The sequence below is a fragment of the Protobothrops mucrosquamatus genome, unplaced genomic scaffold, assembly GCF_001527695.2.
Source record: "Protobothrops mucrosquamatus isolate PMUCROS unplaced genomic scaffold, P.Mucros_1.0 scaffold249, whole genome shotgun sequence".
Lineage (NCBI taxonomy): Eukaryota > Metazoa > Chordata > Lepidosauria > Squamata > Viperidae > Protobothrops > Protobothrops mucrosquamatus.
This window is the reverse complement of record NW_015386597.1, coordinates 490946-505945: the sequence shown is the minus strand read 5'-3', so window position 1 is coordinate 505945 and position 15000 is coordinate 490946. Positions and strand designations below refer to the sequence as shown.

General features: G+C 35.2%; 1 protein-coding gene across 1 annotated transcript in view; it reads left to right on the top strand.

The window, feature by feature from the left end:
* MICU2 (mitochondrial calcium uptake 2) overlaps positions 1–15000 on the top strand; it is a 31447-nt gene that overhangs the window by 6366 nt on the left and 10081 nt on the right. Inside the window, exons 4-7 of the mRNA XM_015814411.1 lie at positions 736–783; positions 2868–2950; positions 7123–7188; positions 10584–10681. Of these exons, the coding sequence (XP_015669897.1) occupies positions 736–783; positions 2868–2950; positions 7123–7188; positions 10584–10681 (295 nt within the window). The remainder of the gene's footprint in view (positions 1–735; positions 784–2867; positions 2951–7122; positions 7189–10583; positions 10682–15000) is intronic.

The following is a 15000-nucleotide window of genomic DNA, read 5'->3' as shown; positions in this document are numbered from 1 at the left end:
AAAGTGCTCTTACTGAGGGGATGTTTCAAATTCTTTTCTTTAACCCATACACTTTATATACTTCTCTATCTTTAGCTGGCATGTTGGTATTTTGACAATTGCATCTTGTGTTTGTTCAGGCTCTTCAGGCCTTTCAAAGGGAAATGTTGGAATTTTCCTTCAAAAGGGGAAAGAAAAGACACTTTCACCTTGTAGAAAGGATGTGTTCAGGTTTTTAATTTTTTTTTTTTAAGAGCCTGTTCCTGGCTCCATGCCCAGCAGTTCTATCAGTGCAATCTAGCAGCTTGCCAGCTTTGTGTTGCTCTGTTCCCCCTGAGACTTAAAGAAAATCTGGTCTTCACATTTAGAAGACAGCCAAAGGATGAAATACTTTGATCCTTCAGAGCAACATTAGAGTAGGCCTCCTCCCAAATACTAAATATGACAAAGCACACTTAATTTATTCATTCTTTGTGTAAACACTGAATATTTTCTGTAAAAACTCAAAAGATTTAGAAGAGACTTTTTATTAATTCAAAATAAACCAAGTCTTTTAATAAGACATCAGCATGATGGGAATTGTACAGCAGTAGAATGGGGCAGAAAAATCTGATTTTCCTGAAAACTAATTGATACTGCTTTTTTTAATAGGTAAAGAGCTTTTATAAAGGAATCTAATTGTGCAAGGAGTACTATAAACAAAGCACATCGGTGTGCTGAGGACTACAAAACTAACCTTTCAATCTTATATTTCAGGATTGATTTCCTACACAGAGTATCTGTTTTTGCTGACAATACTCACAAGTAAGTATTTTGTTGGTGTCTGTACTTTGTAATTTAAATAAATATTAATTGCTATTATTAGCTCATTTTACTCATATGATCCAGTTAAAGCTCAGCTGATAAAGATATGAACTTAGAAAAATAATTGGTCACACGCATAGAGAGAAATACAGAAAAAGACTTACTACAGGTCCTTAGAAAGTGAAGGCATCTTAAACTTGCCTTACCTGCTTACTTTAATGTTTAGACAAGTTCATAAGTGATGGATCCTTGAGATATCTAGGCCTCAAGTTGTTCAGTGCTTTAAAGGTCAAAATCTTAATTTCTGCATCCAGAAAACAACCAATAATCGGTACTTTATACTAAAAGAAGCTTCTGGGTGCGTTTCAAGGGTAGCTGATCGTTGCAGTGATCTCTTGAGGGAGATGGGCAGTCTAGAAATGCAATCAATCAATCTGAGTGCAGCTTAGGCATGGGTAGTTATTGCCAAGTCAAGTTAGCATACCTGCAGTATGATTGCACAAAATTCCTCTTTGGGGACTAATACATACTTGTGTCATGATTCCATTTTCCTATTAAGCAACCCCTTGGTGGCAGGATTAAATTTCATTTTGTGTATTCGCATGGCCCCTTTCTGCCTCTTCCCTGTTCCTTGAAAAAACCTTCCCAAGCCTGGAGAGAGTGGGAGAAAACATGTTTAGGGATGTCAGTGTTCAAATATACAATTTTCCATTCCACCTGTTAGTATCTTCCCAGATCATGGGAACAGTTGGAAGAGAGTAAGCAGCAGCTTCTTTCCAAATGGTTCAGAACTAGTATAACTCTCAGAATTGCTAGCAGCATTTCCAAGTCAATTGAGGAAAGATGAAGGCTGATGAAGCCTATTTAGAGTCCTAAGGATTCATCTCTCTTGTTGAATAGCTTTTGGTAGGGTTTGTCTGTCTTGGCATCTGCCTCCCATGATGATTTAAAGAAAAAATATGGGCTGTTGCTATTTTGATAAAGTTAAATGTTATTTTTTATGGCCAACACCCAAATATAATTTCTGTTAACAGCCAATGCGAATATTTGATACTCTCATCCTAAAAATATTGTCTGCGTAATGAAATGGAAGTGTGTGGGGCTTTTCTTTGAACCTCCCTTATTTTATAAATACATACCATTAAACTTGCCTCATATCAGATAAGAATGTCATCTAGTGAGCTGCACGGCTGCTTTTGCTCCTATGCCTTCTATAGGGCTGCCTCCTTATCAACCTGTTGCAGCAGCTGGTTTGTTTCACTGCTTTATCATTTTGCTTTATTCTACAGTAAACTAATAGGCTCCATATATACAGTGTTACTGATTCAAAATGTCAACTTAATAAAATTCAGTGGCCATTCTAAATCATTATGGCTTCTTGCCCTAAGGCCTAAGCAATAGACTGTAGATGCCTTGTTTGTATATGTGTGGGTGGGTGGGTGTGGGTGTGGGTGTGTATGTAAAAGCTTCCCTGACATTCTTTGTGTATTCTTAGAGGATCTTAATGCCGTCACATTGGCTCAGTTGAAATAATATCAATTTGATTCTCCAAATTTTGATTTGCTGGACTTCTTTTTAGTAACACAAACTCTAATTTAGGGCATTCCCATATTATGTATAGAATGTGTAATGTGTGTTTTTAAAAATAGCAACCAAATTGGTAAATCTTTCATTGTGTGGTACTTGGTTTTGTAGATACTCAGTACCTTCTGCTAGCAAATCTAGAAATGGTTTTTAAAAATGGCTTCACATCCACCTGTTTATTTGATAATTTTATATCCTATCTTTACTCCAGGAGCTTGAGATTGCATCCATAAAATCCTACATTCAATTTTTCCCACAGAAAAAATCTCTGAGAGTAGATTGGTATGAGAGTGTGTGAATGATCACAAGTGACCCATTGAATTTCCATAGTTTAGGATAGCCTTGAACTTGGGTCTCCCTGGTCCTAGTTTATTATCTTAACTGTTACAATACACAAATTTATTTTATGTAAATTTGGAAGCATGGGTCTATTTATAGGGTAGTAGACAGTATCACTTACATGTGAAGTTTTTTTTGAACACATCTATTATTTATTGTAGAACCACAGACTGGATTTCGTATTGCTTTTAAAATGTTGGATGCAGATGGCAATGAACAAGTAGAGAAAAAAGAATTCTTTAAGGTATGATTTTAAACAATTGATCAGTTGCTCTTGACGGCTGGGGGGCTGGGACATGAGTCCAACCCATTATAGAGCCATACATTTCTTCCTCTGTTTTTGAAGTTCATAAATTCTAAGTCATGAATATTATCTTAACTATAAACAAGAGTGTATTTTTTCTGAGGTGATAATAAATGTATGTCAAACATGCCCTTCTACTTTCGTTTATTATTGATGTGCAGTGTTTAATAATATGTTTTGGGGCAAAACAGTTACTTGTGCTCATTTCATATGCAAGTAAGATAAAGTTCCAGATTTTCCAGTCCAGAATTCAACAATAAATGGAATGAGTACTGCCAAAAGTACAAGCAGGATTCAAAAGATCACATATCTAAGATCACTTTTTTGTTTGTTTGTTGTTAAATTTATTTGCCTCCTATCACACCATGGGGCTTACAATAATGAAAATGAAAAAAAAATGAAAAGAGTATAAACAGAACAGAAATAAAATAAGAGAATAAAATAAACAAGGACAAAGGAACACAATGAGAATAATAAATCAATATGATAAGCAAAAAGATGGATGGGTGGAGAGCAGAGAGTGGGGGTGAGGTGTGTGAAGTCTGCCGTTAATTTAGCAGCCATCTCCATCATGGAATTCCCTCATCTGGTCCTCAGGCCAACCGGCAGAGCCAGGTCTTTAGGCTCCTGCGGAAGGATTGGATGGTGGGGGCAGATCTTACTTTAGAGCAGTGTTTCTCAACCTTGACAATTTTAAGGCATGTGGACTTCAACTCCCAGAATTCCACAGCCAGCAATGCTGGCTGTGGAATTCTGGGAGTTGAAGTCCACATGCCTTAAAATTGTTAAGGTTGAGAAACACTGCTTTAGAGGGTAAGATATTCCAAAGGGCAGGTGCTGCAACAGAGAAGGCTCTTCTTCTGGATCCTGATAGTCAAAGAGTTCTTTGACCGACAGGATCCAAAGTAGGCCTGTCTGCTGGCACTAGTAGGACCGGCTTGTCCTAGTGGGACATAGCTAACATCCTATGGATAATGACAGAGGCAAGATTTGGGGCTGTTTAAATGATCATTATGGATAGCCCTTAAAAGAAAGAGCGTGCCAAGTAACCTCGTTTGCCTATTGATTTTATATGATGAGTATCAGTTTGAATGGAATATGGGCTAACTAAATATTTCATATTAGAAAAGAGATGTATTGGAGTTGTACGTCATCTTGCTTATTGTATGCATAGTATATCATGACAAATGCTGAAGTAGAAGAAATAGATAATCGGAATTAAAATTGTTAGGAGAAACATCAGCAGCCTCAGATGATTAGAAATGAGGGAGGCTTAAGGAATCTCCTGGTGAAGGTGGGCAAAGGCTGCCACAGCCAGTTTACTGCTCAATATTAAAAAAATAAAACTAAGGTTGTATCAACACTCATTGCCATCTACTGTAAACAAGTGGGAAAAAGCTGAAGTAATAACAGACTTTATCTTCCTAATTCAGAAACTCATAATGATGGTAACTAGGGTAAATAAAAAGATATTTGCTCCTTGGGAGAATGACTGTGATAGATCTCGACAAAGTGCAGATACATCTCACTGACAACAAAGCCATATATTGTCAGGGGCATTGTTTTCCCAGTTTTATCATGTGGATAAGAAAGCAGGATCATCAGAAAAGCTGGGGGGAAAACTTGGAAAGAATAACTTGGAAAAAACTTGGAAAGAATAACTTGCATAGCAAGAAGAACAAGTATTTCGATATTAGATGAAATAAAACAGATCTCACCAGAAGAACTAATAATGAACCTAAAACTTAAACATTTTGGACATATAATGTAAAGAATGAAACTCTAACTCTTGGAAAAATTGAAAACAATCAGAAAGAGGCTGACACAAGCCAAGGTTTTAATTTTTTACTATGGATGTTTTAAATTTGTCTGTGTTTAAATTTGTCATGCAAACTGGTAAAAATGTATTTGAATTGCTGCAGGATATAAATGTGATAAATGAATAAAGCACTAAATACTATAACATAACCACGATCTCACAAGAATTCAAAAGAAGCCTTTACTGACAGGCAATATGATATCCATCAGATCACAAAAAGCTGGAAGTGACTAAAAAGCTGAATAACAAAAACAAATTTAAGAAAATACTGCTTTTTTCAAACCTAACCTGTCAAAATTTCTTTTAACATAGGATGTGAGGAATCAAAGGTACATTTTTAAGGTTTATAAAGTACAGGTAGTCCTCAACTTATGACCATAATTGGTTGGTACCAAAATTGCAGCCCATAAGTTGCTGCAGTTTAAATCAAGTCACCATTTGACTGGAATGATTTTACAACTATTTTTTACTATGGTCATTAAAGTGAATCACATAGTTAAGTGAATCCAGCTTTCCCAATAGACATTTTCTACTGGAAATCATCAAAAAAAGGTTGCAAATTGCAAATTATGCAACTACAGGACACTGCAACCATTTGTAAATGCAATCCAATTGCCAAGCACCTAAACTGTGATCACATGACTGTAAGGGTGGTGTGACAGTCATAAGTGTAAGAGACGGGCCATAAAACACTTTTTCCCAAGGTTGTAACTTCAGACTTTTGTTAGATGAACAGTCCTAAGTCAAGGACTACCTGAGGGAGAGATGTAAGGAGAGTTCATTTTTATCATTTAGAAAGAAGGTCATATGTTCCTTCTCTCACAATGATAAACATAAGCACTTCTAAGCACCTTTCAATCCTGCACTTTCTGTTTCTATCTTTGTTGCTATCATAAATAATAAATTTTATGTGTTTATTTTTGCTATCCATTTGAGGACTGGTGTTATCATCTTTGAAAGGTAGGGGGGCTTAGCAGTGCTACACTGTACTCAATTTCTTTTTGCACACATGATAAAATTGCTGAGAAATGCTTTACAAAAAAAAAAAAAATCCTGCCAGGAGTCTGTTGGATGATTACTTTAGGACTTAAAACAATAAGCAAATGCAGCTTTTGATAGAAAACTTTTGAATCTAAAACCTATTTTTATTGTATAGGTAGTCATGATTATTCAATCATTTGGCTTTTTAAAAGAAAACACAGCTTTGTATCAAACACATATCAGTGTTTTGACTATTCAGAATGTTTAAAAGGCACTATTTCAATACGTTTTTAAAAGCTACAATCTACAAAGCGAGATCATTTTCATTCAGTAGTGGCTGTTTTAATTTAGGGTTGATGTCCATGGTATCTAGTGAAGGCCTTTCTCACTGCTACTGCCTGAGAATCTTTATCTAGAAATGGCAGGGGTAGAGAAATATTTCCTGCATGCACAGGAATGTGGCTTGCCAGTTAATTTTCCCAGTCAAATTGATAGTATTTTCCTATACTTCAGACAAGAGGAATAAGCAAAAGAGAAATTAAGCTTCATAAGGCTGCTTAGTAAACTGTCTGAAGAAAAATTTGAACTGGGGGAGAATTCATGCCCTCTCTATGAAAGCTCTCATTTAACTTTGAGATAAATCAATGGTATATAAAAGCATTTATCTGATTTTACTTTTCTCTGATGCTGTGCTGCCCTGCTTCAACTTATGATATATTTCTGTATGTATTTTAATATTTTTGTAAGAAAGTCATTGTGCAACTAGTTCTCTCCATCATTTGCTTAATAAACACACTCCCACGACTCCAAAGAATCGGGACCTTCCCAAACGGTGTGGACTGTGGATTGGTCCTCTGGGTTAAGGAGGATAATTAAGACTGGGGAGAACACAAACGGATTATTCAAACAAAGTTTGAATCTATAATCTTTGGAAATGACAAATGTACAGTTAACTTTCTGTGGGTTTAAAGAATTAATTTCAACGAGCGAGCAGTTTTTCTTGTGATCATATTCCTTCATGGAAAATCCTGGAATAAAATATTTCTTCCTACCCCTCTCCTTCCATCAGTGTGATAGTTCTATACTTGTGCTTCCTGTCACACATTACATTTACTTTGTAATTCATGTATAATGTATACATTCTATGCTTGTTTAGTGTTCTGGTATGGAAGATTTTCTACATAGAGACTTTCATAATAAATAAAGGAGGCCTCAATCTTTGTAACCTCATTAAATATTCTGTATATGTTGTGGGAATGTCCTGATCACACTCAGAAAAATAGAAGATAATAAATACATATTTTTGTTTTAGCTTCAGAAAATAATTGGAAAGCAAGATGAGTTTAAAACAGCTTCAGGAGATGACATCCTGTCTCAGGTAGGTACCACTCCAAGGAAGATCCATATGAATTTTCTGATGCATCTATATAATTTGTTCTCTGTTAAAATATTTGTGATGTTTATTTATTTACTTAGTCTATGTATATAGTAAATAAACTAATGATTGAGGGTTTTTTTTCCTGAGATACTTTTCTAAACTGAGGGAACTCAGAGTTAAGGTGAAGGTTATATAATAAGGATAAAAGGGAGATTTATGGATCATCATCACAAAAAAGATTATATTATGATAATGTCTATTAGGTTTTAATTCTTTGATTTTGGTTTTTGGGTGCCTTCAATCATTCTTCACTCTTGATGACTATATGGACATGCTCATAATTTTTTCTTAGAACATTCTTCAGAAGTTTTTTTGTCATTACCTTCTTCCTAGAGCTGAAAGGGAGTGACTGACCCAAAGTCACCCAGTTGGCTCTATGCCTAAGGCACAACAAAAACAGTCTCCAGCTTCTGCCTTTAACTCCTACAGCAAACTGGCTATAAGTATCTAAAATGTAATATGATTTATATATTTTAAATTTCTCTAGTTACAATTGTATAAATAATATAAAACTTACAAAAATAATAATAAAACATAGTTGTTCAAGTTTGGTCCACAGTAGGTGATTGCACCTTGATAACATTGGCTAATGTTTAAAAAAAAAAGAGCATTAGACCTGATTAATACTTGGATGGGAGGCAATGAACATATCCTAGCATACCCTAGGCTACATGGAGAAGTTGAAAAAACATCCCACAGGAAAGCAGTAACCAATTACATGAGTATGGACATGGTATTACTGGCTTTGCAGGATAAGAGGCATGCTTGCCCATTAATTTTCTTACAATGGGTTTAGTAGATTGTTCTAATGCATTCTAGAATGTTCAATATAATTCCATTATGTGCTCCAACTGTCTTAGTTTTACAGACACGCCATATACATGTTTCATTTATTTCTTTTGTTTATTAATGCTGTTTATTAATGTCATAATTGTTACCAGTTGAGCCCATAAATATTGACCTCCATCAATCATGACTTTGGTCAATGCTGCTTGTGATCACCTTGTCTTTTTTTGCAAATGTACTAAATATGCAGAAATTCCATTTTCCATTATGGAATCTCCTTAGGATAACATTTATTATGTTGTGTATTTTTTTTTACTTTAGAAACTACATTTAATAAAAGGTTCTACATTTCATTATTGACCTTTTCCTTAATTTATAAACATGGTAAAACAGCTTGGTTTTTCTGTTGCAACCAAAACTGGTTACAGGTTTTGTAACTGCAAAGCCAGGAGTTCAGAATCTTGCAAGCTTCAATGTGTTTCTCCTCCCTGATTTGCAAATTCCAGACATTTCTTTCCACCACCCCCCACCCCATCTCTGGGATCTGCATAAGACTTGCAAGTTGCCTAGTTTTTTGTGGGGAGTGAGAGAGTCAAGGGGCAAATTGAATGACATTAAATCTCAGCAAATTTTCAACCCCCCCAAGCCTCTCCAGCTATGAAAAGGGTGGCCACATTTATGCTGTAAGCAAAGCTCTCACTTCTAGTATCCTTGTTATTTACATTGTTAACTTTCCTTCCTTATTTGCTAGTTTTTGCACTCTACAAGGGTTCGTGGCAGTAGGTAAATATTTCTGAGTTCAGCAGCAAATAAAAATGGGTAGAGGCTCTAGCTCAGTCTTTGTCTGAGAATTGGCTCCCCGTCCACAAAAAGGACACACAGTAAAAAAAGAAGAAGAAAAAAATATCCTAGGAAATCAGAGTAAAGGGAACCATAACATTTCAGCTGGCCTTTCAGTAAATTGTATAACTAGACAGCCTGCATCATCATAGTAGATGTTTTGCAAGAGTACCTACAAGGTTCTCTCAAAATTCCAAATACTTTTACCAATCAAAAAGGTTCCCTACCTCTTTTGCAGCATACTATCATTATCAATTGCTATCATTCCCAGGTGTAGTGAGTTAATACTGAACTTAATGTGTATATTTTCAGTTACAAAAGTCAATGATAAAATACAGCATGCACAATAAGCTATTTTAAGTGCTCTAAATGTGGCCCGTTTTACTTAGTTTAGTGGAAAGTAACATCGGACAAATGAGTGCTATCCCTTTTCCCATAAAGTGTGTTGTTACTTGTGCAATAAGCATGAAACACATCAAAGTAATACAACCTGAAGATAATACTAAAATCCAAATAACCACTAGAATTTGAATCCTTGAATAGATCTCTGTCTCAACTTTTTTTTTCAGCAGAAGAAAAGACAGAGAGATCATGTAGATGTCATAAGGAGGGTACTGTTGAAATCCCTGTGGATTCCATGATGTTTAGTGTGTTGTTGTGTTCAAAGAAATGCCACTTAGTCTAAGTGATGAAAGAAAATTATAACGTAGAAGTCTCTCGCTTTGCGTAGTTTCAGCTGTCAGAAAAAAAATGAAATAACTGAAATATAGAAATACATTCCTTGATTTCTCCTAAGCACTTTTACTAAGGGAAAAATCAACTTTATGTGAATTATTTATTTCTCTTGAATAAGAAATAGATGAATTCATGTAGCTATTGGCTTCATATTTTGGCATATCTAACTGCATAGGTAAAGTTTGATATATAAATTTAGAACTCTTTATCGTTTACATTTTTTCTAAAGTAAATTTAGTTTTCCCAGATAGAGATAAAAACTTACTGGAATCAATACTATTTATACTGTAAATATTCACTTGCAAGTATCGCAATAAATATTTTAAGAGTTTGTTTTTTTAAAAAAAAAAACCATAGAATCCTGGACTACATTTTAAAAAGTAGCATTAATAACTGATAAAAGTATTTGAAATAATTATTCATTTCAAATATTTTTCTTCACTGGTAGAAATAGAAATAATATTTTAAAGTAGCTGCAGTTTTCATACAGTGCTTCCTTATGTGGATGTTTCTTTTTTGGAATGAGACTTGACTAACTCCTAATAGAGTTCTTCTTGAAACTTATGTGATCAACATTAAAAACTATTTTTTTTTCATATACCCATTGGAAATGGGGCTAAAATATTCTGATAATTTTTTTTGAAATTGTCCGTAGGAACTGCATACATGTTCCTACAACAAAACCCTGTATTATAAAAGAGTAAGCAATTTTTAACACCAAGATAGAATTTGGGAAAGTTGTTATTTGAAGTCTGATCAAATTGATAATTATCATACTATAATAATAAATTGCTTCATTTCTGTGAAGGTCTATTCCTTCATTTAAAGTTCATTTTGGATTTTAGTTTGCATTGTTCGGGGTAAATAATTACATCTTTTGCTTCAGTTATTTACGACTGGATTACAAAAGTACAAATAAATCTGGAGGTATTCCATCAAATGTTAACTCCTAATTTGTTGTTACTTGTTTACAGGAATCAGAAATGGAAGGTACTGATATCAACACCATGTTACTGGTCCACTTTTTTGGAAAAGGAGGAAAAGATAAACTTCAGTATTCGGAATTCCAAAGGTAACATTATAAAATCTTTGAATTGTGTTTACATATTTAAAACCATTAAACCTGGATAAGGATTATGATCAACAGGCTTTCAGAGGCAAAAACAGAATATATGGGTTTAGTACTCTTTTTAAAACTTATTCCAGGTTTGTCAGGTGGTTAACCCAATACTTCTGAAGGCAAAGGGGGAATCAAGGGTTTAATACAGGGATGTCATACTCTCAATGTCACGTGATGTGTCACGACATATCGTGACTTTTTTTCCATTGCCGGCAATGGGGTGGGCGCAGTTTCGGCATGACACATCCGGGCCGTGGGCCGGCAATTTGACACCCCTGGTTTAATAATTTAAGTTCTCAAAGCGTGAGTATCTTTGGTAGATGACTAAGTCCACATTTTGCCTTTCTGAGAGAAACTTGAGACTTTTTGTAAATCACCCATGATGTCCACATGGGGCAAAAAAAACCCATGACAAACTTGGATGCATGATAAGTTTGCTTTTAATTAACATCAACTACAGGTGATCCTTGACATACTACCATTTACTTAGTGACCATTCAAAGTTATAATGCCACTGACTAAAGTGACTAAAAAGTGACTAACAATTGGTTCTCACACATACGACCATCAAAGCATCCCCACATGATCAGAATTCAAGCGCTTGACAACCGGCATGTGTTTATGACAAGTGCGGCGTCCTGAGGTCATGTGAACGCTATTTGTGACCTACAAGCAAAGCTAATGGGGGAAGTTGGATTAATTAACAACTTCATGATTCACTTTGCAGTGAATCACTTAACCATAGCAAAAAAGATCATAAAATCAAGCACGATTCACTTAACAACCATCTTGCTTAGCAATGGAAATTCTGGTCCTAATTGTGTCCGTAAGTCAAGGACTACCTTGTATCATCCTGTTCTGTTCTTTGCTGCAAGTTACTTTGGAATCTCATCCTGATTTTTATAGCCTTTTTAAAAATAATTGTCATATCTTTTATTTCAGAAGGATCCCAAATATCTCTCCATATTTGGGACACTGGGAATTGCATTAGATGTTATGTCAAGATAGTGTTTCTCTCTGGAATGCTTTAATAGCACTAATTTCTATAGTGCTATTCCCAGAAAATGCCTAGACTTCAGTTCTTACTTTTAGACATTTAATAAAACAAGTCATGCTTAACTAATAATAGAGATTCTGATTATCTTCATCTGACTTTTATGTAGATTACTACAATTCTGCATTTTATTCTATCTTTTTAATGTCATGTTGTGCACTGCTCTGTGCTTCAAGTCAGGATTGTAATATGATTTGTTTTAAATTAAACATTTTTTACTCAACACTTAATTAAAATGAGCATTAGTTGATCCTGTGTTGGGAATAAATAGTTAAAATGCTATTTTTAAAAAAGAGACTGTTTAAATGCAGACAAGTGGCCCCTTTATCCTATGAAATAGAAAATAAGACTTAAAGCTATACGACTTCTACCTTGAAAAATGCTGAAGAAAATATCCCACTTAGTAATATAAATAAATTTAATATCAATCGTTTTCTTTGCAGAATCTTCTGCAAATGGGTCCCTCTGCTTGAATCCCATTACGTTTTCCTCAGGATTACTTTGCATGCTAACATTCATAATTATTTTCCTAAAGGTTACCATCTGTTGAAAAATATAGCTTGAGATATATTTATATCAGGGTAGGCAGAAGCACATGAAATAGAGTCATCTATTGAGAAAATAAGAATATTTTGGCATCCAAATTTCAGATCAAGAAGTGTTTGTGAAAGAAAGTTATGCATTTTCCATATTTTGATTCCATATTTTAATTTTAAATGTGCATGCCTATTATGCTCTCCCCTTTTAACAATGGAGATGTTTAACGTTGTGCATAATATAACAATATTATTCAGAGCATAGAAAATGGGTAGGAAATACTAATCAAAATATATTAAAGACCTGAAGTGAAAGAACACAGCTAAAACTAATATTCATCTACACCACTGACTGAATGCATTCATACTTTTCTGTCTTTTCATGACCGTCCTTGCTTCATACATTGTCAGTCATGATTTCAACTTGTCTTTAAAATGTTTATTTTATTTACAATGCTTGTAAATCACATTGACTCGGGCAGTGTATAACAAAGTAAGTAACATAAAATATTGTAACTTATGACCAAAATTGGGACCAGAATTTTCGTTGCTAACCAAGGCAGTTGTGAGTTGCACCCACTTTTATGACCTTTTTTGCCACGGTTGTTAAGCAAACCATTGCAGTTAAGTGAATTGCATATTTGTTAAACAAATCTGACTTTCCCCGTTGACTTTGCTTGTCAGGGATCATCTGGGAAGGTCTCAAATGGCAATCACATGACCTTGGGATGCTGCAACCATTGTATATACCCAAGCACTTGAGTTTTGATCACATAACCATGAGGATTCTGCAATGGTCATTGGTGCAAGAATTGTTCTTAAGTCACTTTTTTCAAAGCTGTTGCAACTTTGAACAGTCACTAAATGAATGGTTGTAAGTCAAGAACTACCTGTTTCATCTTCATGGCCTTGAGAGCTACAAGGAGCATCAGGGACAAACATATTTTTGGGAAAGAGAGTATTCCATATAGAGTCAAGAGGTGATCAGGACTGAATTCCCATTGCCAGATCATCCTGATTCAGTAGAGCTATAATCAATGTACCAGTTAGAACACGGCAAGGACTTTTTCATCATGGCAGCTTAAGTAGGGCATGTCAGTCCAGAGGAATATCCACGACTTGCTCTTTCATGAATCAGCACTGAATTGAAGTCTTCATAAGTGAAGGACAAAATATGACTGTACATGGAAATAAAATGTTATTTTGTTTTTCTTAGACTCCAGTAGCACCTTCTTTCTAATTTGGATCTGAGTAAAAATGATTCTCAGTAAAATTTGAAAATATGGTATACAGTCACTTGTAGCTGTCCCAAACCATTGATGTCTACTATACCTTCTGTCATAATACAAAAATTCTGATTCTCAGGTGCAAGGCTTAAGATTTTTATCCTGCCTGTCTATTTTCCCCACAGCAACCCTGTGAGATGGGTGGTGTGACTGGCCCAAAGCCACCCAACATTCCCTCATAACAGAAAAAACAATACTCATCAGTTTGGGAATATTTTGACCAATGTCAAACCGAATGAAACCCAGTCCAATTTTATCCCAGATTTGCTTACACTATTCTGTGCAAGTGAGGATTCTTTTTGTCTAATCACTGTCAAGATTGATTCGCCTTTTCACCTACATTTTCTCCCTCAGTCATATCTTGACAATGAGATGGAATGCAAAGGGAGGGAGGAGTGTTATCTAGGCAAGCAAGGCTTCTGAGAGCCAAAGTCACTAATGCAGGTGCTCAGTGGGGAAGTGGACTGTTTTCATAAGAAGAAATGTTACTATTGGACAACGTGAACACCCAGTGGATGGGGACGAAGGAGTCTGTTTAACTAAGTAAGCCTCTGAGTGGGAAAATCAGACCTGGTTTCGCTTCTTCTGTGCCAATGTAGATTTTCAGTAAAATATTATACTCTTGATAAAATCATATCCTGAGAGTTTCTTTTTCTGGAAATGCCAACTGGATAGTTGACATTCACTGCCTTATTACTCAACATAGTGTTGCCTATATTACACCAATAGATGAAATATATTGATAACGCTCACCATTTAAATAGTTTGGCCAAAGCATTGTACTGAATAGGATACATGGGCAGGTGTATCTTTCCAAAGAACAATTGAGAGACTTCGTCCATTTGGCTCAATACTGACCCTTTTCACTTTAAGATTCTTCTTATGTGTGTCCAATGGTATATTTGGGCTATTGGAAGCTCTGTATAGTGGCTCCTTTCTGCATTGTAAATGTAAATGTTGGAAAGCCAAAGACATTGGAAAGAAAAGAAGAGATTTGTTTGAAATAGTGCAGGGTTTCCTGCTTGAGCAGGAGTAGAAGGCCTCCGAGGTCCTTTTCAATTCTGTTATTTTGTTGTTGTTAAGCCTAAATCATTTAGATGGAATTCATAATACAACTGCTTCTTTCACAATTAACACTGATGCTGGTGTCGGAAGCAGCCCCATTCACAACTCAAATACAGAATTCATCTGGTTAATCCTGAATTCAGAAATGGATCGTGTTATTTTTACTCAGTATGATCAGTCCTCTTTTAAACATGCATAGCATTTCTTCCATTCATCTCACAAAAAGAAACCTTGTGGTTTTCATGTCTGGTTTCATGTCTGTTCCCTCATTCTTTTATTTTGTTATATTTTTGCTTAGAAGTAGCAAGCCTAAGAATCTGGAACAGTGAA